This window comes from Amblyomma mixtum, chromosome 2 (assembly GCF_055824585.1).
Source record: "Amblyomma mixtum isolate Tamu chromosome 2, ASM5582458v1, whole genome shotgun sequence".
Lineage (NCBI taxonomy): Eukaryota > Metazoa > Arthropoda > Arachnida > Ixodida > Ixodidae > Amblyomma > Amblyomma mixtum.
Window position 1 is genome coordinate 312,765,635 of NC_143013.1, and position 26,996 is coordinate 312,792,630.

The 26,996-nt window shown below is 41.5% G+C and overlaps 1 protein-coding gene across 38 annotated transcripts in view; it reads left to right on the forward strand.

The window, feature by feature from the left end:
* Positions 1-26,996, forward strand: part of LOC149364999 (basement membrane-specific heparan sulfate proteoglycan core protein-like) — a 332,955-nt gene that overhangs the window by 193,691 nt on the left and 112,268 nt on the right. For 27 of the 38 annotated variants that reach the window (XM_089575025.1, XM_089575021.1, XM_089575023.1 and 24 more), the window contains 16 exons: positions 843-989; positions 2,529-2,663; positions 3,959-4,096; positions 4,685-4,816; positions 6,310-6,429; positions 10,916-11,041; positions 12,452-12,559; positions 13,542-13,655; positions 13,809-13,925; positions 16,198-16,326; positions 19,086-19,193; positions 23,113-23,220; positions 23,546-23,653; positions 23,944-24,051; positions 25,060-25,170; positions 26,827-26,940. In XM_089575025.1, the coding sequence (XP_089431151.1) occupies positions 843-989; positions 2,529-2,663; positions 3,959-4,096; positions 4,685-4,816; positions 6,310-6,429; positions 10,916-11,041; positions 12,452-12,559; positions 13,542-13,655; positions 13,809-13,925; positions 16,198-16,326; positions 19,086-19,193; positions 23,113-23,220; positions 23,546-23,653; positions 23,944-24,051; positions 25,060-25,170; positions 26,827-26,940 (1,923 nt within the window). Of the gene's footprint in view, positions 1-842; positions 990-2,528; positions 2,664-3,958; positions 4,097-4,684; positions 4,817-6,309; positions 6,430-10,915; positions 11,042-12,451; positions 12,560-13,541; positions 13,656-13,808; positions 13,926-16,197; positions 16,327-19,085; positions 19,194-20,645; positions 20,769-21,796; positions 21,917-23,112; positions 23,221-23,545; positions 23,654-23,943; positions 24,052-25,059; positions 25,171-26,826; positions 26,941-26,996 lie in introns of all 38 variants that reach the window. The other 11 variants (XM_089575052.1, XM_089575058.1, XM_089575060.1 and 8 more) reach the window with 9 other exon arrangements.

Genomic DNA, 26,996 nt, shown 5'->3' on the forward strand with positions numbered 1-26,996 from the left:
AATGCATTGATGCACCAAGAAGATGCGATGGCCACTTCAACTATGCTGACAGCACTGATGAACAAAAATGCCCACCTAGAGAAGTTGTTTGCTATGGGCTAATGCAGCTTACTTCCCTTTGCACTTACGAAGCTCAGCAGCATGTTCTTTACATCAGGGGCAAGAAGGCTTTTCTTTTGTGCTTGAGCCACTTTCCACTTGCAGTTGTTACTTTTGTTGATCATTTGCACATTTGTGAGCAGAAGTGCTTGAAAACTGGCAAATGCTTGCCCTTTCCTCTGCTTATTTTTCCCTACTTCGGACCTTTTCAATCCTTGAATTTCAGTCCTTGAATTTCAGTCCTTGAATTTCAGTCCTTGAATTTCAGTCCTTGAATTTCAGTCATTGAATTTCAGTCATTGAATTTCAGTCATTGAATTTCAGTCATTGAATTTCAGTCATTGAATTTCAGTCATTGAATTTCAGTCATTGAATTTCAGTCATTGAATTTCAGTCCTTGAATTTCAGTCCTTGAATTTCAGTCATTGAATTTCAGTCCCTGAATTTCAGTCCCTGAATTTCAGTCCCTGAATTTCAGTCCCTGAATTTCAGTCCCTGAATTTCAGTCCCTGAATTGTTTGTTTGAGGAGTGCTTGTTTTGTGCTTGTTTTGTGCTTGTTTTAAGATTGCTTTAACTGTTGACTTTTTGTTTGGTTTCTTTAACTCCATGTTCTTCATGGCTCTTTTTTTTGTTGTAATATTTTTTTTTTCATGCCTTATGCGTTCACTTTTTACTTAGTGTCTGTCTCATTAACAATTGTTTCTTTTGTTCTTTTCTTCTTTTTAAAAAATGTGTCATGCAGTTCCCCCTCATCACCCTGATGGGTTCCAATGTAGTCCCAATCAGTTTGTTTGTGATGGCCGTAGATGTGTCGACCTGTCCGGAAAATGTGATGACAAGCCTGATTGCATTGATGGAACTGATGAACACGACTGCCCGCCAAAACAAGGTGCAAGATGTTTAAAGTGGTTATGCTTGCAGCCTTAACTCTGTAGCATGTTAATGTTGCATAAGTATACATTGTTTCGCTCTTGTGACGATGCCAGATTGTCTTGCATCGTCAAATCAGAGAATTAAGAGCAGCATCGCAGATTTTCAGTTTAGCTACCTCTGACAAAGACAATTTATAAAAGCCATAGAAGGCTGACCTAAAAGTACTTCAATCTTTCGGTGCAACTAAATTCTTTGTGTCTAAAGTGTCTCGTATTGACTGGAGTAGAAATGCCATGAAGTGTTTAAGGAATTTTTGATCAATAAGCAAACTTGTTTCTACTAGTCCAAGTGATAAAAACAATGAGGATTGCGATGAGTAACTGGTGAAAGGGGGGAAACCATAAAAACTTGCAGCTGAAAGAACACAATCTTTCAATGAACAATGCAGCTAATTTTGGCATGTGACTTCAGGACTGTTGCATTCATTCTATGCTGAAGCATGCATGACTGTACAGTTTTTATGCTTGCATATGTACAGGTGTTAAGTCTGCCACTACAATAACAGTAACTTGCTCAAGAGAGAAGAGAAAAGTGCTACTCAGGGATGGGCATAATGTTAACAAGCTGTATGTAGTGTGTGTGCCAGCCAGCTGCAAAAAAAAAAAAAAAAAATGTGGGTCCTTGTTATGAAGGCAACCATCATTCTTCTTTTCTATGCATAAATGCAACTGCAGCATTAGTTTTTTTTTTTTTTTCATAACATTTAGCATGCGCCGAAGAGTGCAAATAGTCATAAAATGTGGCAAAAACCTTTTACATGACACATTGACGCATTTAACAACTATGTTGTGTACACCAATATGTAGTCACTTGATGGGATGCATCAGTAGTACCTGCTTTACTAGAGTTGCCTCAGCTAGTTTTGAAATTTTCTGTCTTGATGTTACCAGTTAGGCAGTTTTAATTCATGTTTCACCATGATCCTGCAAATTGTGGTCAGTTGTCAGTGCCTAGGAGAAACATTCACTAGGATATTTGTTGCAGTGTTGAAAGCACAGTAATGCTTCTGTGAGCCTCTTATCAAATTTTTGTCCTGGGGCCAATGTCACTAGGGACGGTTAGAATATATTTTGTAGAAATTCAAGTCTTGTTCAATTGCTGGTTATACTAGGTTAGAAATGTAAAAAATCGGTTGTAACACAAAACACTATTACAATTTGTTGAAATTGTCATCTTAGGGAAGTCTTGTTTTGTGCAATATCGAGCTTTGTTTTTTAATGTTTATTTGGAGAATGGTTACTTCAATGTTTAGAGATTTATTGGAGCTGTTTGTTTTACTGCACTCTAATTTGATTCGATTTTTTCAAAACTTTAAAACTGTTTTGTGCTGTGCATGCCAAAATGTACAGAACCTAACGATATTGTAGCTACTTCTCATTTTGACTAACCTTTGTTTTTGTTATGGTTTGTCAAGCCCTATCATAACAAAATTAACAATTGTAATCAGTGATCTGTTCATTTCAGTTTGTGTTTGTTTCTGTTCATATTTGTGCAGTTCTTTCCCCCTGTCCTCCTGATCACTTTGTATGTGATGGTCGACGGTGTGTTCCTTTGTCGGGAAAGTGCAATGGTCATCGAGACTGTGTGGATGGCAGTGACGAACAAGAGTGTCCTAAGCGTGGAGGCGAGGGTATGGCATGCAGAACTTTGCCTAGTCCTAATGCGCTGCTTTCACACTAATAGTGTGGCCCTTAATGCCATTGTTTGTGTACCTCTTTTAATAGTGGCAGTTTCTTATTCTTCAAAACAAAGGGTGGCATAAGGTGCATTACAAATGTAGATGGTTTTCATGGATGTAAGTTTAGAACAATTCTTTAACAGTTTGCCATGGTTCAGGTATTTCAAAATGGAATGATTGTATTTGAGACTTTATTACTTGTTTTAGGCTTGCATTAGGGTAATGACTAATGTCGTTCATTACAACCTATACAAAAAAAATTGTTAGATAGGTTCGCTGCTGCTGTGAGACAGCCCACATCAGAAGGAAAAGTAAGCGAATTAAACCAAATGAGGATGCACTAGTTTTAAACCACTTTGTGTGTTGAAAATTTGGCGGGCATTTTTGTCCACAAAGCTCTGTAGCAATGAAACATTTCAATTAAGCAAATATCAAACAGCTACTTTAAGTCTGATGTCATGCAGTTGGAGTTCCCAAGCAGTGGAGCAAATTTTTAGTACTTATTTGCACTCATGCAAAGCTCGCATTATTTATTCTTTACAATTTTCATGCAGCTCTCTTATTCGTAAAATTTACTTCCTTGCTATTACCTGAATTTTTTGCTCATACTAGCAATTTTAATGCTGTGCTTAAGTCTGGACAGCAGTAGCAGAACTATTGGAACCAGACATTTTGTTCCAAACTGTCTGAAAGGTTTGTATCTGTGTCTCATGTGCAGAATGAGCATGTAGAAGGGGAAAATTTTCTATTAGTATAAGTGTGAGTTGACAACCAGGCAATGTCAAATTTAGCATAGAGGGACCTGTGGAGGTTTGTGTATTGATGCATCTTGTGGCATAGAATGCAACCTTCTCTCAGTGCTTTGCAAGAGTGGTTGTCTTCCAAGCCACAAGAAGCTGCTAGCTGCAACACATTTGGCACTGCCGTGTAGTGCCAGAGAGTGGTGCTTCGTTTTTGTTTTTCCTGACGCCTTAGCCTGTCATGTGTGGGAAATCTCGCTGCTTACTTCATAACAATACATAATTTTGTGTAAAGTCCATCGACCAACGTGCTAAGCAATGTCCTTCTGTAGAATATAGAAGGTCCTGCCTTGTCTGTCTAGCCACGCTGTCGCCGCTACGCAATTGCAAGTTGTAAATTTGTTCACAATGGGAAAAGTCGAGCACAGAGTTCGTCATTTCTCAAAAAGAGATGGTAGGCAGGCAAGGCAGTCCTAGAACTTGGCTGATTGCCGTGAACTCTTGCAGGAGACACAAACCAGTGTGGCCCTCATCAGTTTGTGTGCGATGGTTGGAGGTGCGTCGACCTTTCCGGAAAGTGCAATGGTCGCCGTGACTGTGCCGACGAGTCTGATGAAAGGGACTGCCCAGGGGTGAAAGGCAAAGGTACTGAAACTTTGCATTTTTCTATAAGGCTGATCATGTGCTAGAAGCGAAAGGTTTAAATGTCTGCAACAGTGTCTGAGAGCACAACTGGAAGAAGGGTGCAGCCAGAACAAGTCCTATGTAAAGCTGCTAAAAGGCTCTGCACTGATTTCTGTTTACTTAAAATGGCCATGAAAATGTGTGGTGACAGGCTACTTGCCTTGTCAGTCTGCCTTGTTAGCATGAATCTATTGTCTTTGATGCAAGATCCGCTGGAAGCTGAGTGAAATCTCTTGAAAGGTTGAGAGAATATCTTCAGCTTGTTTCTGCTTGAATTCAGCACATGTTTAGGTACAAAGTTACAGCCAGCAGGTGATTATGAAAAAATAAGTTCAAGAACAACCTGGTGATGCTGCTATCTTAACCTTGCAGCTTCTGCATGTTCGTTCGGCTGCTTTATTCGGTGTTGAGTGTGCCTCTGAATGTCTTGCCGCCAGTTTTTACTGAGCTTATAACGCATGTAGGAAGCTGAATTGAATTATCTAGCACTTGCGCAGTTGATGGCACGTTGATGTCCTTTCTTGTGAAACTGGCATGCTTTCTTTGTAGACAAAGTCGTGAATGCCTCTGGAAGCCCTTGCAGACCATCAGATTTTCGTTGTCATGATGGCTCATGCATTGATCCTTCATACGTATGTGATGGAGAGGTAGACTGTAGTGACAGCTCCGATGAGCTTTGTGGTATGTTGTCATTGATGCTGTGTTTACTGTGTGCTGTGTGCTCTGCTTTTGCGGCGACAAAGCATGACATCTCCCCACAGCCAGGCAGCCAGCACGAATTCAAAGTTCTCAGGTCTACACTAGATTGGGCATAGGGTGTGAAGCACACCACTTTTTAAGTTTAACACTAACTGAAGGGATAACCAACAAACGAAGTTTTTATTAAATCCAGTCTCTCTGCATTGTGTAAAATACTGTACAGTCACTTCGGATAGGACACACTCGTACTGTGGCACTTCCACATATTCATTGTGGAGCTCTTGAAAATTGTTACTTTGAGGGCCAAAAGGCATGAAGTATATTTTGAGCCAAGGATTTTGTTTCATTGTTAATCAAGGGGCCAAATTGTTTCAAAGGGCCAAGGGCCAAGGGTTTTGCACATATTGTGAAGTGATTAAAACAGTGTTGTTTTAGATGTTTTTTTTTTTCTGGCACTCGACTAAAATGGCCACCCTTTGTTTCACTGTTTTAGCATTTTTTGCCTGAAACTCTACATACATTCACACTATACATAGATTTTCTGGGGATTTTTGTGGACAGTTGACTGTCCACCCACAACTGGCTTCACATTGTAACAGGGCCTTAATGAGACTTTTTCTTGTTTTCCTTTAATGCATTCAAAGAGGATGTGAATGATGCAGCATACACATGTAAGTTACTTTTAGGTGTACAGATTACATGTGTAAGGCACAAGGCTTGTAATGATCCTTACTTTTTGGGATCCTAAAATGGCTTCTACCTCTTCCAATACAATTATCAGTAAGCATTAAGGTAGTAGTTTAATAGATGCAGCTGTAGTTTCACCTGAAAAATCAGCCTTTTTTTTTTTTTCCCTGCTCACGGTAGAAGTGCGATCAGTTGTAATATTTCTTAGCATTGCTGCTACAGGCACATGTTTTGCTGAGGCTGGTCACTGAATATATTTTTTAAGTTCCCCAAAAAGAAAGTATGTAAAACTTAAAAACCAAGTTTATGTGAGCTTTTTCTTCTTTTTGTTTTAATTTCCTCATTGATCATAATTATGTGGCATGTGTGGGAATTGATGCCAAGGGGAAAACATGTGCTTATCTCATACTCCCTACAGGTTACCTTAAATCATTCAGTTCTTATTTTAGACAGCCCTTTAGTTTTCCTTTGCACTGCCTATTCTTAGCTTCCAATATCTGCTTAGATAGCAACTCCCGTCACAGTAGTTTTGAGGTGTCAATTTTCTTATATCTTTTGGATGCTAAACACACTTGCAGTTAAATTATTCATCCACTTGCTAAAGTAGTTGTTGCACTTGGTGGCCAGTGTTGCTTTTGCTACTAATGCTGCAAGTGTCCAGCCAATACTGATCAATGCATGCTGTCACCAGTGCAGACTTGCACCGTAGTTGTAGTGCATTAGAATAGAACGTGGCTTGCATCGCTGTCCTTTCTTCAATATCCTGACATCCTTCTCTTGCTTTGCAGACGAGTGTGAACCACACCAGTTCAGATGTGATGGAAGACGATGCGTTGACAGTTCAAAGAGATGTGATGGTCGTGCTGACTGCGCTGATTACACTGACGAGCAAGACTGCAGGTCAACAGGTAGGCCACAGAATGACTTGTCTAGTATCTTCAAAGTTTCACACGGGAAGTGTACTGCACTTTATAAGCAATTGCAAGGCAATAGAAGCTGCCGACTCTATTTAGTAAATCTGGCTAGTGCTAATCTGCTAGCTGCAAAATGCCACGTGTTTGTGGTGTAGAGGTGTGCAATCTGTATTGGAATTGCCACCACTGCTTTTCTGATTTCAATGTGAAAAAAGCTTTGCAGTGCGATTACATGAACAGTGCGATTGGCTCGTTAGCACTGCACAAAATGGGGTGTGTACTAGCACTGCATAAAATTGGCTGTGTACTTACTTGGCAGTGGAGAAATTGTTCTCAAGATAGACAGCCATGTGCATGAAATTTGCTAGTTGTCAAGAACTTTTCAATGAAAGGCTTACTCCATTTGCTTCCTTAAGATGGCAATTCAGTCCTTGGTTTAAAATTTCACTTTAAATTATTCACTTTAAATATTCATCAACAAATGACTCTACATGCTAGGCTGCTGATTTTTGGATAGTAGTTTTCATGCCAGATGATGCTAGTTGCACACTAGTTCTGAAAATGTATTGCAGAAAAAATTTTCTGACCGCTTCTCTTGAACACTACCATGGAGCCACTGGAAGATTGTCGTTCCTGGGGTACTGAAATGCATGCGCTGCTTTTTGGCAATAAAGAGTACGCAGAGTGCAAATAGCCTAATCTTTTAGACATATTTAAAGCAGTGAATGTGACTTGACCCGCAAGGTGAGGATTACTACTTGGACTCTGAACATGGAACATCAGACGTAGCTTGAGCCCAGGCTTGGAAATTCAAAAGCGTTGAATGAAATATTTGTCTGTGTGATGTATTGGGCAGTATATAGCAGCTAAATATTACACCACAACTGTTTGAAAATAATGTGCTACACCGGAAGGAAATTTTTGTGTTGTCAAAGATTTTTCACGTGGCTGTGTCGCCCCTATAGGAGAGCACAGGAAACCAGCTGTAGCTCCATCCCAAATGCCTGTAGAGGCTTGTCGGTGGCACCGTTTTCATCGAAAAGCTCCTCCCAATGATGTTTTTGCAGAAAGCATCCTGCAAATGTCTAGTGTATGAAGCGCAGGAGAAAAAAAAACTGAAAGGTGCCGGGAGTGTGACAGGTGGCGCTTCGCACTTCACACGCCTGACACCGAGATTTTTCACAAAACGAAAAAATGTTACTCTAGATTTTAATTTGTCTTTGGGAGGCAAATAAAGCTAAGATTTCTCATGTTATCCTTTCACGTGAGTTATTGCTAATTCTTTACAGCAACACAGGTCATCCTCTGCAGTGAAGAACAGATCATGGAAGTGGATGAATTAAACATTATTGGCCTAAGTGTGAAAAACTAAGCATTCACCTGTGTTTGTTGCAAAATTGTAGGTTGTAAAATGATTCATGTAGACTTGTACTCCCTCCTGTATGAACTGGTAGAATGCCTATGGTATTCATAATTTCGCTAATGGCATCAGTTCTGGTGGTGATTTGCCGGTAGTCCAGTCATTAGTTGTCTCATTTTTTGAATAAGTAGAGTAGAATCCTTGATACTAATTTCACGGGGTCAAGAACGTTATTTGTGTCATTCGAAATTGATATCATCCAAAACAAACAAAATTCGTAAGCAGAATTGCAAAAAGCTGTCTTTGGCTGACGGGATTTGCTTGCGTGCGCCATCGCTAACACGATATGCACTGGCAGCAAGCAGTTGGTGCTTGAGTGTGCGGTCTCTGCATGTGCGTTCCTATCATCCACAGTGGGGTGGGGGTTGTCCATAACATCCGAATGTATGCCCATTGCACCCAGTGCACTCTGACAATGGAATTTTATGAATTTTTATCATGCAGAAATTCATAACAAGCGGGATCGTATCATTGAAATTCTACTGTATGCCGGTAATCTTGTTTGCACTTTTATTCAGCTATTGTCTTTAAAAAAAATGAAATTAAAAGTAAAGGTACCTACTAATAGCATTTTACGGAGGTTTTTATTAAGTTTGTGGCACCTCAAACTTCATTTTCTATTGTAAAGCATTGAACTGCGAAAAGCTCAAGTTGCTGCACAACCACATAGTGGAAGCACTTTGTATCTTTGGAAGAATATGTGCAGATCCCTCTGATTGAAATCCAAATCTCTGGTTGTTTGCGCAATACATTTACGGAAGGGTACTGTATCTATGCTAGAATACATTGCAGACAGGAAGATTTTATGTATACCGCTTTGTTTTAACGTAGAACTACAGTTTTGGCGGAGGCAGGCAACACGTTCCTAATGATCTCTGCTGTTTCAAAAGTTGTCTTCTACTTTAGCCCACCTTCTTGCATCAAATGTTGCCATGTTTAGGGGCATGGGTTCAGTTGCACAGTATATACGTATGTAATCAAAATATTGTTGCATTAGTTTGTTGTGCATGCAGTTGGAGCATTCATAATTCAGTCATTTACTGTAACCGTGCAGCTTCTTGTTCTTTATTGGCCAGCTGTTAATGCTTGCCTATGTTGGCTACTAAAATAATTTTGTGCAGTTGATTCTCTACCACTGAGAAGACTGGAGTTCCACAACACAAGTGACTACTTCTGTTAATTTGTGATCATTTGATGTCTGTGAAGTGTTTTTATATCAGAAACGCTGCTGTATGTCAGTGTATTTATGTAATTAACCTTGCTCAAATGTGGCTCATGAAGTCTTAGCACATATGTTTAACACATGCATGTTGTAATGCTTCTACCAAGCCGCACATGCCACTCGCCTTTTGTTAACTCTCTCCTTTCCCAGTCAGTGGTTTTTAAACTGACATCGGCTGCCTTTATTCAAGACTGTAGGACAGTTAGCATGTCTCTTCTTGCACCCTTTTACTGTGTGCTGCTTTTTCAGCTTCAAAGAAGTCACTAGCTTTATAGCTTTTAAAAGATTATAGAAGTCAAAATTTTGCTTGTGTGCTTTCTTTCAAATGCATTAAGCATTATTGTACATGGATCATACCAGTAATTCCCTGTGACTGCGGTCAGTAGTCCTTGAAGAGAATTCATCTGCATTTTCAGAAGAGCAGATGTCAGTGCAGTTATCAGCACATGTTTTTGTGCAGAAAGTTTCTTGTGCTCACAGTAGTTGCATCTGAATGTTGATTATGCCCCGTGCTGAAGAGAAGTACCGGAAAATCGTGTATTCTTCGTATGTTATTGGCAAGCATGAACATCATGCCTCTAAATGTAGCAGCTAAAAAAACATTCTAGACACTAATTCAGCACCATGTTCATTTAACGTTCGCAGTTGCTGGACCTTCTGAGCTACATTTACAAACTTCATTCAGAGTTGCTTTGCTTCATAAATGGGCGTTTTGCCCTGTACTTTATTCGCATTCCTCCCACTTGGCCTGTTATTTTCCTTTCACATACTCCCTGCCCTCTCTTCTTATCCACTCTCTCTTCCCCTCTTTTTTTTTTACACGCACTAGGCAGTATGCACAGCCTGAGAGTGGTGGTGCAAATCTGGCACTTGCATTGCAAGGTCACTTGCGCTGCAGTGGCTGGTTAAATTGCCCATATGACTGTTGCGACGAACGAGAGTGTAAACTCTAATAAGCAGTGACACTTGCCAGTGTTGAAGCGTGCACTGGCAGGCACGCATACGCATACATGCATGCCTACACTCACATATACACACGCACACACAGGCACACAGATCAGTTTCTCCTGTTTTTCCTCTTGCCACACCTGGACTTGCATGTGGGATGCATTGTTGCTATGGTTAGCATGTTTGTGTTAGGCATGAGCATAAACGAACTTTGCCTGCTGGTGGTTGCATGAAAAGGCTTGTTAAATTTGCACTTTTTTATATGATCGGTAGGAAAGCAGTGCCACCCTTGGTGTGAACTTGCATCACAGGAGACTGTGACACTATCATAGTCAAAAGTAGCTCCAAATTCCTTAATCTTGAACGTTGTCCAAGGCACTTTTTTTGCATGAAAATGAGCAAACTTAAAAAGCACTGCTGGGTTCTCTAAATCTTTCGTTGTGATGCAAATACCTATGACTGGCATCACTAACACCACATTCCTGTGTATTGAGCAATGGAAGTTCAGCACTTCCCCAGTAGGCTCTGAAGTGTCTGTTCGACGATGAATCTTCATCTCTAAGAAAATGACAAGAGCATAATTTGTCCCCTTCGGCATATTAGGCCACTTTTATGCCTCACCTGGTGTGCATGCATCTTTCAGCATTCTTGGGAGCTTTATTTCCTTTAGTGCACCCTGTTTGTGCATGTTGAAGTGGGTGCAGCCTGGGAAGTTTGGGGAAGCTTGCGTGTGTGACACGTCTTTTGTCCGCTTTAGCTTCTCCGCCTGTGCAGAGGTGGGGAGGGGTGGGTGGGCAGGGGCGCATGCACAGGCTGTGGGGGCGCGCGCTGCACACCGCACCTTGGGTGGACGTTGCCGCAGCTGGATCTTGTGGATGCCGCTTTTCCAGCACCGCCAGCTGTGGATGACTGCACTGTGGACGAGTTTCGCTGCGGTAGTGGCACGTGCATTGCTCGGGCGTTGGTTTGCAATGGCAGGCGAGATTGCACAGACGGCTCTGATGAGAGGAACTGCCGTAAGAGCACTGTCTCTCTCTCTCCCTCTCTCTCTCTCTCTCTGTTTACACTGAAAACAGCACTGCTAGACCATTTCAGGTTTTTGTTAGTTTCACAGGGGCATGGCCTGGTTTTGGCGAGGCAGCCACAGATTCTTGGCATGCCCGCCATTTCCTCTGCATTTATACTCTCGAATCTTTTCTTTATTAGTTTTTTTCTTACGCATACTCATCTAGTTTTCTTTTTTTTTTTTTTAAAGGGTGCTGGATCTTTTGTCGCATATTTAGATCTACTTCATAACTTACAGTATCATTCTTCAGACATGGCACAGTGGTTTGCCTCCAGTGTTAAGGTACCCATGGTCCCTTCATATTGTATGTAGCTCAGTATTTAAGCAGAAACCATTCTCATGTGCTTGCACATAGCCATAAGACGCTAATGCGGAAGTCTCTACCTATTCCAGTGTGCGTGTCGCAGTCGCCTATTTTAAGCTGGCTTTGCTGAAGATAGGTACAGGCCTGCTCTTAGGCAGTGAGCCTGGGATGAAACTGCTGTATTCCTGGTGCTGCATGCAACCCCTGGTGATATTCACATGATGCAGCTGAACTTCTCCTAACACTAAAGTGCCAGCTAGTATTTTCCACAAGACCTAAAGGCAGTTGTAGGGCACCTCAGGCGACAAAGGCTGGCATAGGTCTGAGCTCCAAAAATAGGAAATGTGGCATGTGAAGGCATTGTCAGTGATAGTGGGCAAAAAGCCTTATCATTATGTAAACCATTCAACGTTCACCACATATGTAGTGTGATTTGCAAAATATAAACTGCAATAAATTGCTCTGTAACGCTATAAAAACAATAGGTTTGTGTGCACACAAGATGCTCAGCATGCCCTTGATACTCATGTGGTAGAGCATTAAGCACAGAATAGGTATCAAATCCATATCTTGTTACACAGACATGTGGGTCTGCTGTATCAAGCACTTAGAAAGTTAGTTCAGAAAGTGGACCTAAGCAGTTGCAATTGCAAGCAGTCAACACTGTACCTAATTCTCTATTAAGTAGCTGCTTAACATGGGTAGCTGTCATTTTACTCATGAGCTGCTGCTTTTGCAGTAAAGATTATGGCAGCACTCCATTGTTTAATGCAAGGCACCCTCATCACTGTTTTATTAGTTTTTTTTTTTTTTTTTTTTTGCCTAGTCTTATTTCAGTGGAATGGCCTCTTTGCATCATGGTGACAATCTAGCAGTGCTGCTTTATGAGACTTCGGTGCTGTGCTTCCGTAGTGGTTCAGTGTCCTGAGTTGCTTTACGCTTCCGGCCTCAGTTCTGTTGGGTTGCTTGGTGTCACAGTTGCATCCTGCAGCTGTTATTATTTGTTCTTCTTGCTGGCTGCAAAGCTGAACTGAGCCCTTGCTGTTCACACTGCAGCATGCCGGCAGGGGCAGTTTAGGTGCGGAAATGGCATTTGCATCAAGATGGAAAGGCGCTGCGATGGCTACCATGACTGCCAGGATAGGACTGATGAACTTGATTGTCGTAAGTGCTTGGCGGTTGGCTGTCTCTTCTGGCTATCGTGGTGGAAGTGAGAGGTGTTCTGCCTGCAGCCTTTGGCACATGTGGGCTGCGGCATTGCTTAGAGATGTGTGGGTATTGGGCTGTTTGTTTGACACAGTGGCATGTTTGCATACAGCATATGAAGTCTGTGGTACCTGTGAAATTGAATGAGGCATGTGAAAGTAGGTGCACTGTCTTCGTAGAGCTCAGTTTTAAACTCCTTGGCTTGGCTCATTTAAAGGTTTTTTTTTTTTTTCAAGCACTTTTCGGTACCTTTTTCTTACATTCAGACCAGTAAAGCACCTTTGAAGCTATTTGTGGGCCTTTGTCATGCATAGTTTTTGTTATGTTTGAGCAGTTTAAGATAACTAAAAATGAATTTTAAGGGTTGCTTTGACTGAGTTTTTTTTTTAATGCTCTATCCCATTGGAACAGCTAGGTGTGTAGAGAACAAGCTTTGGCGTGTATGCCAAAGCCTTTTAAAGGGCAGTGTCACTGCACACCGTTCCAAATTTGTGTTGTGAGCTTGCATTACATGAAAACAGGACGAAGTACAAAATATAGAATACCCTGGCATACAAAGGTAGACTTGAATTCAACCTGCACTGCATCCTTGTAAAGTTCTTGTGGAGTCAGTTGTGTGGTTCGAACTTGCAATTTGAATATCTTTCATTCATCTTTGTTAATCAGCTATAAACAGGGCATTATGCAGGTTCAGCTGGCCCAGCAGCAAGTTCTCTTCAGCTGGCAGGTTTGGAGGCTAAAATTTGAGGAATATGCTGAGCTATGAACAGAATCGCCATGAAGTTTTTAGCAGCATGAATTCGTCTGCTTTGTTGTCTTAAAAGCCTTGAGCCATGCTCTAAAAAGCTCTGATGAGTTGTGTGCACTAAGTTGGCATACACTTTGTAAGCATTGCATATTTGTTCAAGACTGTAGCTTGTACACTGTTACAATGTTTCAGCTGGGGTCTGCAAGCCCCAAGAATTCCGGTGCCACAATGGCACATGCCTCCCTGAACGAGTTCGCTGTGATGGGCGGAGAGACTGTCTTGATGGATCAGATGAAAGCCAGTGTGGTGAGTTGCATCTGTGAGCTGTTCCACTCTTCAGGAGCAAAAGGCTGCATTAGTGCTGAGAGGGGGAGGGTTGTGGGTGCTGTATAAATTGTTTGCAAGGTTCTCATTTCACTCAGAGTTGTCAAGAGCTATTCTTCACTGTCCTCATTTCAGCGCCCAGTTGCAGGCCCGATCAGATTCGGTGCAGTGGAGGTGGTTGTCTGAGCATCACCCGAAGGTGTGATGGAGTTTCTGATTGTCCCAATGGAGAGGATGAGCTCTCCTGTGGCAGTAAGTTCTACAACCAGTTTGTTCCCCTTTTCTTGCCTGTGGTGCAATTAATAGAGGATGAGTCTGAAGTGCACACCAAAACAAAGTGAAGCTTTTGAGTAATTGAAAACTCTCTCATGGTTTGTTGGAAATGAGCTGTCTAAGGAATTATTGAGGACTCGAGCCGAAGATTTAAAAAAAAAACTTCCTGAAAGATCTTCCTACATTTGAGAATGACTGCATAGCATATTTGAAGTCTTTTAAAGGAGCATAGACACCTAATTTTTGTTGCATGTTTTCTTCCTTGCAATGACGCACAAGACATTACTGTACATCGATCACCACATGGCATTCGCATGAGACTGCTAAATAATTTTCAGTAGCACTTTGACGTCAAAGATTCATATTGATCACATGAGGCACGAAAAACTGCAGTATAATCGCTGCTTCTCTATTCGTGGTCATTCCGGCTCTTTAGGCAGGTTGGCTTTAATGCATGACCTATACACACCTTTGACGTCACAGCCATCAACCAGTGGTTTGAAACCGAAATAGCATGAGAGAAAAATTCAATTATAGATTATTTAGCGGTCATAAGGAAATACCTAGTGGTGATCAATGTATGCATCTGTCTAACGCATCACTACAAAGAAAACGCACCAAAATTATGTCTATAGGGAACCCAAGCTGGAGTCTTCTCCGCGACGGTAGCGCTGGATTTCTTCCCTGGTGGAGACACCACTGTAAAGGCAGGACTGCTGGTTCTCTGCGAACACACATGGAACGTGGGCATGTGAAGGGGAGGGAGAGAATCGCATGCAAAACCATTGTTGTTAGCCAAAGACATGGGTTTTTGTTGCATTCTTAGATTCTTGGGCTTACAGAAAAAGCATGCGTCTTGTGCTTTTACGGCCTTCACAAGGACACTCACGCAAAACAGGCACTTTTTGCTAAACAAGTGAGGTTTCTTATTTTTGTAATTTTCGATTCTTGGGCTTAGTCTAATTGGAAACTTGTTTTTATCTGTGCTCCAGAAAAAGAGAAATAGATTAAACTACAGATAGTGACCAATGCATGCTGCTTCAAGTCTGGAAAATTAGCTGTGAACATATATTTTAAAGTCTGCGTGTGAAACACGGAATGCAGGTAGCGTGGCTTGCGGGCCCTCATGAAAGGTCAAGAGCACTAACATGAAATTTCAAGGGTGAACATGAATTTCTAGAAGTATTGAGGCCTCAGTGGCTAGAGAAATGAAATCAGAGATGGGGGTTGGTGCTTACTTCAACACACAATCAAGCATTTTTTACCTGCCACCGCATTTGTTAGTCACTTTGGAAGTGTCTTGATAGCCTTGTAGATTTTAATGTGTATCTTCACCCCGAAAATGGTATCTACGAAGAAGACTCCTTAAGAATTCAGAAGAAGAAAACTGCATCGGTTCACCGATGCGAGAGGCGAGCGTAGTAGCCAGTGCGGTTAGGCTGATGCGACTTGCTTGTTTGGCTTTTTTTTTTTATCAGAGAACAAAGCACCACCAGTGTTCAGTATCATTCTCGAAAAAATTCTGGAACATGGGATTGTGACTGTTGTAGCGCTGTTGCTGAGGGTGTTTATAATACATCACTCAGAATACGCATGGATTTGTGCTGTCATAAAACACTAACTTCTTGAGCAACAATACCCTCTGAAGATGCATAACTTCTGCCGGAATGAACACGCACTTGTAAAATTCAGCAGAAAGTGTCTCCACATTTAATTAATTATATGCAGAAAGTTCCAGTCTAAATGAGTGAGCTTCAAAATTTTTTAGTTCGCATTCCGCTCAAGTTTGGATACTCACTAGAGTAAAGCTGGGTGAGTTGGCACATAGTTGCAGGATTAAAGCCAGTAGAATGAACGCAGAATGCGATGAACACAGGATGACGCATCATCCAATTTTCCAGGGCTCTCCACAGAGGGCACTGATGCAGATGGCGCAGTGCCCTCTAGCCCAGGTTGTCTACCCTATACTGTTTTAAGCTATAGGTAGCTAACAGCATAGCGGTATTCTTTTGGAGACAAGCAGGGGTTTCAAAATTCAGATATTTTCAAGATAGCAGATCATGTAGTTGTTGGCTGATGCAAAGCACGCTGTGGGCATTGTTTGTTCCTTTAACCATATGCTCCCCAGCTGGAATTCACACCATTTTGACGTGCGATTTAGGGGATTTTTGATGTGTGTAAATCACTATAAACATTACTCTTCAGCCAGAACTGAAGAAATTTCAAGATTGATTCATGCTTTTTTTTCTAGATGGGGGTGCTTGCCGGCCTCATGAGTACAAGTGCTTATCTGGACAATGCATTGATTCTCGACAAAAGTGTGACCGCTTGAAGGATTGCCCAGATGGTGATGATGAGGAGAATTGTGTCGACACTAAGAGTAAGCTTCTGTATCACATAACTATTTAATTTCTAGTATACACTACTAATGACTGCCACGAGTAATTTGTTGAGAGGTTAGGGCTCCAGAAGTGGTTGAGCTTGTGCTTATTTTATTTGGTTAGCACCTGAAGAGGTTTCATACGTCCTCTTACATTATTATCTGTTTTAGTTTTCAACGTCAGTACTGTAAGCTCCTTGGGTAGAGGCTACATTGTCGTGGAAAACAGCGCCTCTGCTCTATATTTGTGCAAGGTGCCACTGCATGCTGTGGCAGTAGACAGAAGAGTAATTGCCAGCAAAATAGTTGAAAGGCTAATTGCACCAGTAGCTAGCAACCTCAGCCTCTTAGTGGTGGTTGTTTGTTGCAAGGGATTTCACTTAGTCAAATTTGTATTCTGTTAACTTAACCCTGCATCTGTTAGTTTTTGCATTGCTTGCTTGTTTTCATGCATGTTCAAAAAGTTTACTTTTTGTAATTGTTGGAACTAGCCACTTTCCCCAAACTTAGGCGAAAAAAGGCGTGGCAGAAAAAGAAGAGGACGAGAGGCCATATTTGCCCATACCTTTATGCCTCCCCTGAATCTTCAACAGCGAGAGGCACCTTTCCTCATCCAAACTAGCCACGTTTGTGGCCAGTGCCTATGGAGTTCAGCTGCTGAGCTCAAGGTTGCAGGTTTTTTCCAGCCCACAGCAGCTCAATTTCACTGCAGACTAAATGTACAAGTGTTATTGTGGTGAGATTTTAGCACAAATGGAAGGGACACTGTGGACAAATTGGAGTTGGCTTGTATTAATAGAAAACGCTCGAACGACACACTACTTTTGGTGAAAATGGAGATTTTCTTGGCTAGGAAAGGTAAAAAATGTGAAGTGCGTTCAGAAATAATTTAAGGAACTGATCCGTGAGGCTAGGCAACATTGCCATTCACATCCAAACAATGATCACTGGATCTTTCATTATGGGCGTCACAAATTTGAAGTAAGTTGTGGGAAATTATAAAATCTAATTTTTTAGGCAGTAAATGAGTCTTTTCTTGCCTAGAAACACCTCAGCATAGCCACAAAGAGCCACAGTGTCACTTTTTATGAAAAACAAAATTCCTTCTCTCGCAGAGATCAGCGCATAATTCTTGGCTGCAGTGTTCAATGTCTGTGTTCTAGAACTTACTGACATGCTTATGATTGTCCCCTTACTAGTGGTGTGCAAATAGTACTTTTTCCAAACTGAATCAAATATGAATCGAATAGCGATAGAGCCGAATCGAATGCGAATATTCAAACAAAACGAGCAATCTAGCAAAACATTTAAGTGTTGGCCAAGGTGCTTTGATATGGTGCTAAGACTAAGGACTTATCTCCAATAAGGATTCGCAACACTAAGTCAATATATTAACTCTATTGCAGTCAAGTTTTGCATATCAGAAAATTGTTTAGTTCCTCTTTTGTCTACTAGAGCAAGAGTGGCTTATGGCACTCGGCTGCTGACCCAAAAGACGTGGGTTTGATCTCTGCCACGGTGGTCACATTTTGGTGGAGGTGAAATGCCAGAGGCCAGTGTACTGTGCGATGTCAGTGCACATTAAAAAAACCTCAGATGGTCGAAATTTCCGGAGCCATCCACTATGGCGCCTCCGAGTCTCTTTGGGGCGTTAAACCCCTTCATCCCCCCCGACCTCTCGTAAACCAGAAACTAGATTGGGCGACAGCTACACATGAGCCATGCCCTCAGAAATGAGGCATCAGGGCACGGTTTGCTGAACTTGCCTGAGCCCTGCTGCATCATCCAATGCTAGAGGTCCTGTGTGATCATTTTGAACGCCGCCACACAAATGGACCGCATCGTGACACTGAACCCTTCATCTCGCACATACTGACAGCATGGCACACGGCGTCACTGTATGTCTTTTCTGTAACGGCAGTCAAAGATAAATGTGCTGATTATTCAAAAAGCATTCGGAAAGTTTAGAAAATATGCGATTAGATTCAAATAATTTCGAACGTACACTGTTTGATTCGTCCAAATAATGGAATCGGAGTGTATTCAAGTTTTTGAATATTCGCACACCCCTATCCCTTAATGCATGATCAGTGCACTTTCAGCTGGCTGAGCAAGCCTTCTTAAGTACTTTTTTGAAGTTGACCACAATAAATAAATCTGCAGTCTCGTATAGCAGTTATGGTGAAGATTAAAGCGGATGAAATAAATGATGAGAGACCTGGCGTGGTGGCTCAGTTGTTTTGGCATTTGGCTGCTGATCCCAAGGTCATGGGATCGATTGACACAGCATAGCACACAGTTTTTGTACTTTGCCTGCATCGAAATACGGCCGCTGTGGCCATATTTTCGACGGAGGCAAAATACAAAACTCCTTTGTGCTGTGCGATGTTGGCACACATTAAAGAACCCCCAGGTGATCGAAATTCCTTCATGCTGCATCTTTCGCAGCCCATGTCTCTCTTTGGGATGTAAACTCCACAATTTACTAATTTACTATTCAAATGATCCGTTATTTTGTGTTGGTTGTAGAAATAGCAAAATGCACAGCAGCACATGCAAGCAAATGTAATTCTTGCTGCATGATAAAGCTGTATTTATTTTCTGGAAAATTGCACTCTATTCACATTCAGAGGAGTTGGTAGAATAGTTTGGTGCTAGCCACTTATCTTTATTTTGTATGTCTCTGCATTTATTTGTGTATGAAACCTGTTTGCTTTGTTTTGTTTGAATTTCTGGTCCTTTCTTTTTTTTTTTCTCAGCATGTAGGGAAGATGAATTTCAGTGCCGAGATGGAACTTGCTTGCCCAGTTATTTACGCTGCAATGGTCGCGCTGACTGTAGGGATTCGTCGGATGAAACAGAATGTCGTATGTTTTGTTCTCTTGTTTGTTTCATTGGTTATTGGTTTCAGATGTTGCAACACTGTCTGGATCAGTAACTGAACCTGTGAGAGCTCAAGCAGTCTTGTTATAAGTTGCTTAGTTTTGATTCTTTGATATTGTACATTCTTCTCTGGTTATTGTTTCTTTTGCCTTTTACTTGCTGTTTTTTTATGTGCATGCTTAAACCAGTAGTTTGTGCCACACTTTACGATCTGCTTTTAGACTTGCATGCTGCTTTGGAGAGTTTGTTGACTGATATGCATACTAAAGTATAGTTTGCATGTGGAGCTATAATAGGTGCAAAGAAAGTTGCTGTTCTTTGTATTTGATATGCTTTGTTTAACGAGAAAATGAATGCAAGGTCTTTTTATAGTGGTTTTAATAACTATTGCCTTATAATTTGGAATTGATAACTTTGTTCACAATGCAGTCTTGTTTCAGTAGGTCAGTGCAGATTGCACTAACGTACAAAGTCTGACAGAAGCATTAAATATTGTCACTATTTAAACAAGAAACATTACATGTTCATGCTTAAGATGGGGGCTTGCACTGTGGTTTTAAGTACTGCATTACATGTTCATGCTTAAAGGGGCTGCGAAACACTGCTTGGGGGGATACCGGCTATACTTCAGGTGGGTTCTTTATGTCACACAGATGCTGACTTAAAAAGAATTACAGGAATCGATGCACAGGAACGGGAGTTATTCAGTGAAGAAATTTCAAAATACAAGCAAACAAAACGCTGCCCTCAACTCGATTTTGGCGGGGCTTCCCACTCCTATTTCGCTCTCCCAATGACGGCACCTGGCGCAACCAATCAAAACAGCCAGCCAGAGCACGTCGCAGAAGTTTTTACTCCATGGTTGCCTGCTCTCTGTAACTCGTTCTTGCTGCCAGAGCGCCCCTGGTGGTGTATTTTTATTTTACTTGCTTTGCAGGGCTTTTATCTAAGACAAACAAGTTGTTTTTGTTGATCTAATATAAAACGCAGACAGGTGACAAAATGTGTCTTTATTTATTCACACAATTTGCAGTATATTTACTGTTTGTCCGATCATCAAGCTCGCGCCAGGTGATGTCATATCCACTGCTAAAAACCCGCCACTGTGTGGCGACACCATCAGAGCCATGAAGTTGTTTTTGGGAGGACATAAAATATTAAAAAACGGAATATACGCGGTGTTACCGACGCTAATAGCACCATTATAACTCACTGTATGCAATCAACAGGCAAAACAGTTAACTAAAATTGTGTTTCTGGGCCCCTTTAAGATGGGGGCTTGTACTGTGCTTTTAAGTATGTTGCCATAGATTCTAGTGCTTTTAGGCTTGCATGCTTGGCTGTGGGGAGCTGGTATACATGCTATATGCTTGTTGGAGAGCATGGTGTGCATGTAGTGCTTGCAAACCTGGCATGCTTTTTTTGCAAACATGTAGATGACCCCCGGAAGCAGCAGCATGTATCAGTCTTTCAGTGCCGTACAGGCGGCGTATGCATTTGCCAGGAGCATGTATGTGATGGGAAACGTGATTGCTCTGATGGATCGGATGAGTTGTGTGGTATGTTGTTGCTGATGCTTTGCTTTTGCCTTCTTCGCATTTGCATAAATCGATAAAGCCCATATTTGAAGTGCTCCTTTTCTTCCGATAGTTTGGGCCAATTGGTGTGAGTGGTACTAAATCTTATCTCACTGGCAGCTGAAATTTGCTATTTCGCTAAGATTGAACAGCATTCCTGATGCTAGTTTGCATAAAAGGGGCTCCAGTGTTATAATTTAACATTAATCATGTGCGGACTTGTGCAGACAAGCACAAAATTATTTTAAAATGTCTAGTGCAGATATCCCAATATATACTACAGGTTTTCTATTCCCGTAAACTGCAGTGAAAATTGAGCTAGACTATTGCTAAAGCATAACATTTTGTTCCTTATCTGCAACGCGGTTTAGTCTACTTAACGCAAGGATGCTTGAGTTGCAGTCTGAATGAGTCTGCATTGTTTTGAGATGGAATAGATTTGCCGGATATGTTGCACAGTTATGGGAAGTTAATGTGTTTACACATTGGCTAGTCGCGCAGCTTGATCTTGTTTCTTCAGTGGGTCATTCATTTTAGAGGTATACAATTTGCTTATTCGGCGAGATACACCATTATAATAGGTGCGAAGAAAGTTGATATTCTTTGTATTTTATATGCTTTAATGAGGAAATGAATGCAAGGTCTTTTCCTAGTGGTTTTGATAACTATTGCCTTATAATTTGGAACTGATAACTTTGTTCAGAATGCAGTCTTGTTTCTGTAGGGCAATGCAAATTGCATTGACGTATAAAGTGTGACAGAAGCATTAAATATCACTATTTAAACAAGAAACATTACATGTTCATACTTAAGGTGAGGGCTTGCACTGTGGTTTTAAGTACTGCATTATATGTACATGCTTAACATGGGGCTTGTGCTGTGCTTTTAAGTGTTGCCATAGATTCTAGTGCTTTTAGGCTTGCATGCTTGGCTGTGGGGAGCCGGTATACATGCTGTATGCTTGTTGGAGAACGTGATGTGCATGTAGTGCTTTTTTTACAAACACGTAGATGCCCCTCGGAAGCAGAATGTAACAGGCTTTCAGTGTCATAATGGTGATGGATGCATTTGCCAGGAGCATGTCTATGATGGGGAATATGATTGCTCTGATGGATCGGATGAGTTGCGTGGTATGTTGCTGCTGGTGCTTTGCTTCTGCCTTCTTTGCTTCCTGATGCTCTGCATACATACGTAGGACGGAAGGGAATATTTAAAGTAGGAATTTTCCCTCTTGCAGCTTTGATGGGTTTGAGCATGTGTAGTCTCTGACAAAACTAGACCCCACTTCATGGCTGTCCAATGGAGGTTGGATACATTATCGGGAGGACTGCTGCGATGTTGCTGTTCAGGTGTTGCAGAAGGAAACATGCATTTTAAGAAAAAAGTGATTCTTTCTGCAGCTCAAATGGCGCCCATAAATCTCATAGCACAGCTCACAAACTCCATAGGCCAAGTGAAAAATTCACTTCTTGCTCTGCATAGGCTAATATATTTAGCAAAATTAAATTGTTGCAAATCTAGCAGGTTATTTTTCTGTGGTAATGATAGTGTAGTAGACCCCTTAAGAGCTGTGAATATTATTTACTTTTAACTGGCTGAAGTATCAAAGCTGCTCATTTGTAGGTTACCTAAATGGCTTTTTGCTACATGGCTGAAGTCATGGCTAAAGCCGTAGCTGTTTCGAGATCAAAAGGATTGGCTGGGCAGAAATTTGTTTCACAAGTTTTGTAAAGGAAGCTGGAAAAAAAAAAGCTGTGGTATTGTTTCCATCTGTTACAATTTTCACTGCATTCAGCATTTGATCACTGCAGAAGCTTAGTGCAGCTTTCGGCTTATGCGATTTTTCGCAGATAAATGTTTATGTGGTTTGCGGGACCATTTCAGCCTGCAAGGACAATGACTTATTCCTGTGTCATGCATTCATTTCACGGACCTTTTGTCCATGCACTATGAAGTGCTGCATGCTAAGCAAGTTGAAACTGCTAACTTTGCATCTTTGGTTTTAAGATTTCCAGTGTGTGTGCTTTTGCTTTTAATTAAAATGTATTTTCGCAAGTTGATTGACATTTTGTAAGATTTTATTGCCGGCTACCTTACTGTATGCTTCGCGTGTGAAAGGCTCTCACCTTCAGGTGTTTTTTTGTGAAGAATATTCTACTCTGTTGAGACATCATTGTATGTAGGTGTAAAATCAGTTGCCACTTTTTTTTTTCATACGTTTAATGAATGAGCTTTGTGCAATGGTAGGTTAATAGCATCACGGTAATTGTTATTGTTGTTTTGGCTGCATTTTGTTTTCTAATTTATGGCCCATTCTTTTGTTCAGAATGCAAAGACAACGAATTTCAGTGCGGCAACAAAAAATGCATTGATATACGGAGGAAATGTGACCGGCGTGTTGACTGCGAGGACTTTTCGGATGAAGCCAACTGCGGTAAGAATCTCATAAATAGGATGCATAACAGTTCTCTCCAAACAGATAGCACCTTGCAATCAAGTCAGCAATCTGAAAGGCGTCAAAAGTGTAGATAGCCTTATTGGATTTTAATAACTCGCAATTAACAGCTTTTTTTTTTATATATACCAAATGTCATGGATGAGTGTTTGTGCTTATATATACTTTCTTGAAGTGTGCAGGAATCCATACACTTTCTAGTTCCAGATGGCCTTGTGTTATTGGAAATTGAAAGCATATAAAGAGCTTGCTATGCCATGTATCTAAGTGGTGTAGTGAAGACTATGGTATTGATATTTTTCAGAGTGCCAAGACAACGAATTCCGTTGTGGAGATGGTAAATGTATTGAGGGCAGAAAACGGTGCGACGGTACAGCCGACTGCAGAGACTACTCTGATGAAACTAGCTGTGGTGAGTGGTCGCCAGATGGCACGAAAAGTTTTTATTGGACATTGCTTTTCTGGATTGTGGTGGGTTGGCCTATTTTTTTTTTTTTTACCCTCGAAAAATTGGGCTAGTTCTAGTTTATCACTGAAGGGTTTTAGGTGGTTGCAGAATTTTTATGCTGTGGTATTGTTTACATCTGCTACAATTTCCATTGCATTCAGCATTTGATCGCTGCAGATGTTTCTCTTAGTGCAGTTTTTGGCTTATGTGATTCGCGCAGATAAATGTTTATGTGGTTTGCGGGACCATTTCAGCCTGCAAGGACAACGAGTTTCGTTGTGGAGATGGGAGCTGCATTGACATTCGCAGAAAATGCGACGGAACTGCGGACTGCCGTGACTACTCGGATGAAAGGAACTGCAGTAAGCAAGTTTGCTTTGCATGAGAACTGATGTGTGGTGTACTTTCCTTGAGTCCTAATGAATTCAAAGCTGACGTTGATAATGCGCAGTTAATTTTAAAATGGCCTCTGAACATTTTCAGCATGGCCTTTACGCCACAGAAACCTTGCTGATTAATTGAACGTAATTGCATAGTTTTTATTTTGAAGAACAAGGCTCTTCGAATGCATCTGATGTATTTGTGGCATGGTTGCCTTGTGAAAATAGTGATTTTGAAGTCTCTGTACCTTCCTGTTGACTCTTGAGGGGACAGTGCAGCCACGCTGAAGGAAAGGGTCAAATGACCACACGCCCCGACTGTTTGAGGGGCTTCTTTTGGTGTCTGTGGTAGGCCCAAAGGTGATTTGTTTAGGCGACAGTTACAACATATGAGATTTTAGTGGTACAGAGTAAATTTTTCGCACATATTTTTCACGTTCACTGACTTTGGCACAGCACCACTTAATGTATCATTTGGCACAAATACGAGCTTGCAGAAGTGTACATGCACATTTACGCTCACTGTTAATAACATCCTTACCTTGATGGGAGTATTCTTGTTTAGTTTTGTTCTAGTATAATGTCATATCCAGCACTGTTGTTGAAAAGTGAATAGCTTCATTAGCAATTTTTAAGCATAACTTGAAACGGGCACCAAATGTGAAGTTAACAAAGCACAGGTTTTTGTCGCCGCTTTTGTATTGGCCACATCAGATGCCCTTGGGATCTTGAACAGAGTACAAGTTTTGGAATTGTCATTCAGTTCAGCATGCATTGAAATGGTTCCTTCAACTAGTTACAAATATGTGAAGCTCATGCTGTTCAAATTTACAGTGCAGAAGAATTCTGCCTTTGTAGATGCTTTCTGGTCAACCGCATGCTGTTTCAGACATGCTGCACCACTGTTTTTGTAGTTCTGCATTTTCCAGTTTCATTCAGTTTCACGACTTACGGAGTTTCATACTTTTTGCCATCGTGCACACTCGGCAGGTTGCAAGAGCAATGAGTTCAGGTGTGGAGATGGAGCCTGCATTGACAAGTCCAGACAGTGTGATCGCACACCTGACTGCAGGGACCACTCCGATGAGCGCAACTGCCCTGGTGAGTTCCTGACAAATTCTACATTGCTCTCTCACCAACCAGTTGTAGCATATCCCTAGATATTAACTACCTAGTATGCATATTCTTGTTTAGTGTTGCACATTTAATATGGATGTTAGATGTTTGTTGTGATAGCAGGCAAACCTAGATTCACTCTAGGGGGAGGGGGGGGGGTAGCGGGGGGTGCTAGTCTTTAGCTTATATCTAACAATTTACTTTTCATTGTTCCATTAGCCATGCAAGGGCTAATGAATGTGACTGTATACAGAAACTACATGAGGAATGAATATGTATAGGACTTTGCAGTGTCAGTGGTTTCTGGATACTTCCTCAAAGAAATGGGCAATCAGTTTGCAACAGTAATTCAGAAAGGGGTTTTCTAGTTCAAAATTGGGACTTTTCTTCGCCTACATCTTGCAACTCTCCTTGCACCCTCCTTAAAACACTTCTTTTGGCCGGTGGTTTAGCATTGCTAAGCATGGAATATTGTGTGAAAGCAAGCACTACTGTCATAGGGAGCCAGTTATACGCCTTCACTTTCCTCAAAATCATCGCAGTCTGCTATGTGGTCAACACAGAGGCCAAGGCCGAAATAGTCATTGCAAATTTACCCAAAGAGCGCCAGCGGCTGTTGCATTTCTGCCAATGCATGCAGCACGCATCTGTCACTACTCACTTGCACTATGTAGCTAAAAGTGCGAATGAGGGGTCCACTCTCCAAGGAAGCCAGTTATGAGTGTATCCTTTCCTTTCGTGATTGCCTCAGAGGCTTCATGTCCTCCTGTAGATTTTGCAGCGTAGGAGGCTAATAGTGGTTTTTGCACAGGGATGGAAGTTAGGGATGATGACAACATGCAACTGGAAGTTTAACAGGAGGCATGATCGGCTGCGGTGATAGCATATTGCTCTTGTGCAGTGGCCAGCGAAGATGATCTGTTCGCGCTGCTGCGAGTTCAAAACTTAGTCGCGTCAATATTTATTTTACTACTGCAGGTATCTGAGAGGCTTCAGACAAATATCGCCATTTTCAAGATTGCTAGTGAAGTAATGCATTCGCACTAATAGCATTATCTAGAATGGAGCCTGCTAAAATTGAATGTCCACTTTAGAAGTGCATTTTTACTGTTATGTAAGTGGCTTCAAGCAGCTATTTTCCACAATTGCATTCTTCACTTCCTTGACATTACAAAAATTTATTATTCAGCAAAGTACAGTTGGGTGTGGCCTTACAATCTGCTTTAAGAGCCTAAAACCTGACTGGCTTGGGATTAATTTCTTGCTTATGTCTCATCGTGCCATAAGTGTTGACATGGCCCCTTAGCTGCTTAACATGGCCCTTTAACACTGCCCCTTAACTGCTTTGTGGAGATGTTGCTTTGAGGTTGTTCATTTCATTTTCCTTTTCAATGCACATTTTTTTTTTTTTTTTCACAAAGCTCTTTGGTTCCTTTAAGGTTCCAATGGTAGACACTGTTCACACAAGGCATATCTGATAGTATCTGACATTCTCACGTATGAGCGCATACCTACTAGCTGAGTTTCAGGTGCTAATGCTGGCCCTCTGCAGTGCTGCTTATGGGTGCGGTGTAACTTGGTGGGATTTGTTGCTTGCTGGTTACTGCATGTGAGAGGTAAGCATGATGTATGTCCACCCAGTTCCAGGTTGCTCTGCCTCGCAGTTTAGGTGTGGTGATGGGCGATGCATTGACATTAGCAGGAAGTGCGATGACAGGGTAGACTGCCCAGACTTCTCTGACGAAGCTAACTGTGGTATGTACTAATCTGTTTCCCGTGTGTTAAGCTACAAAGGCAGAACTGCCATAGTG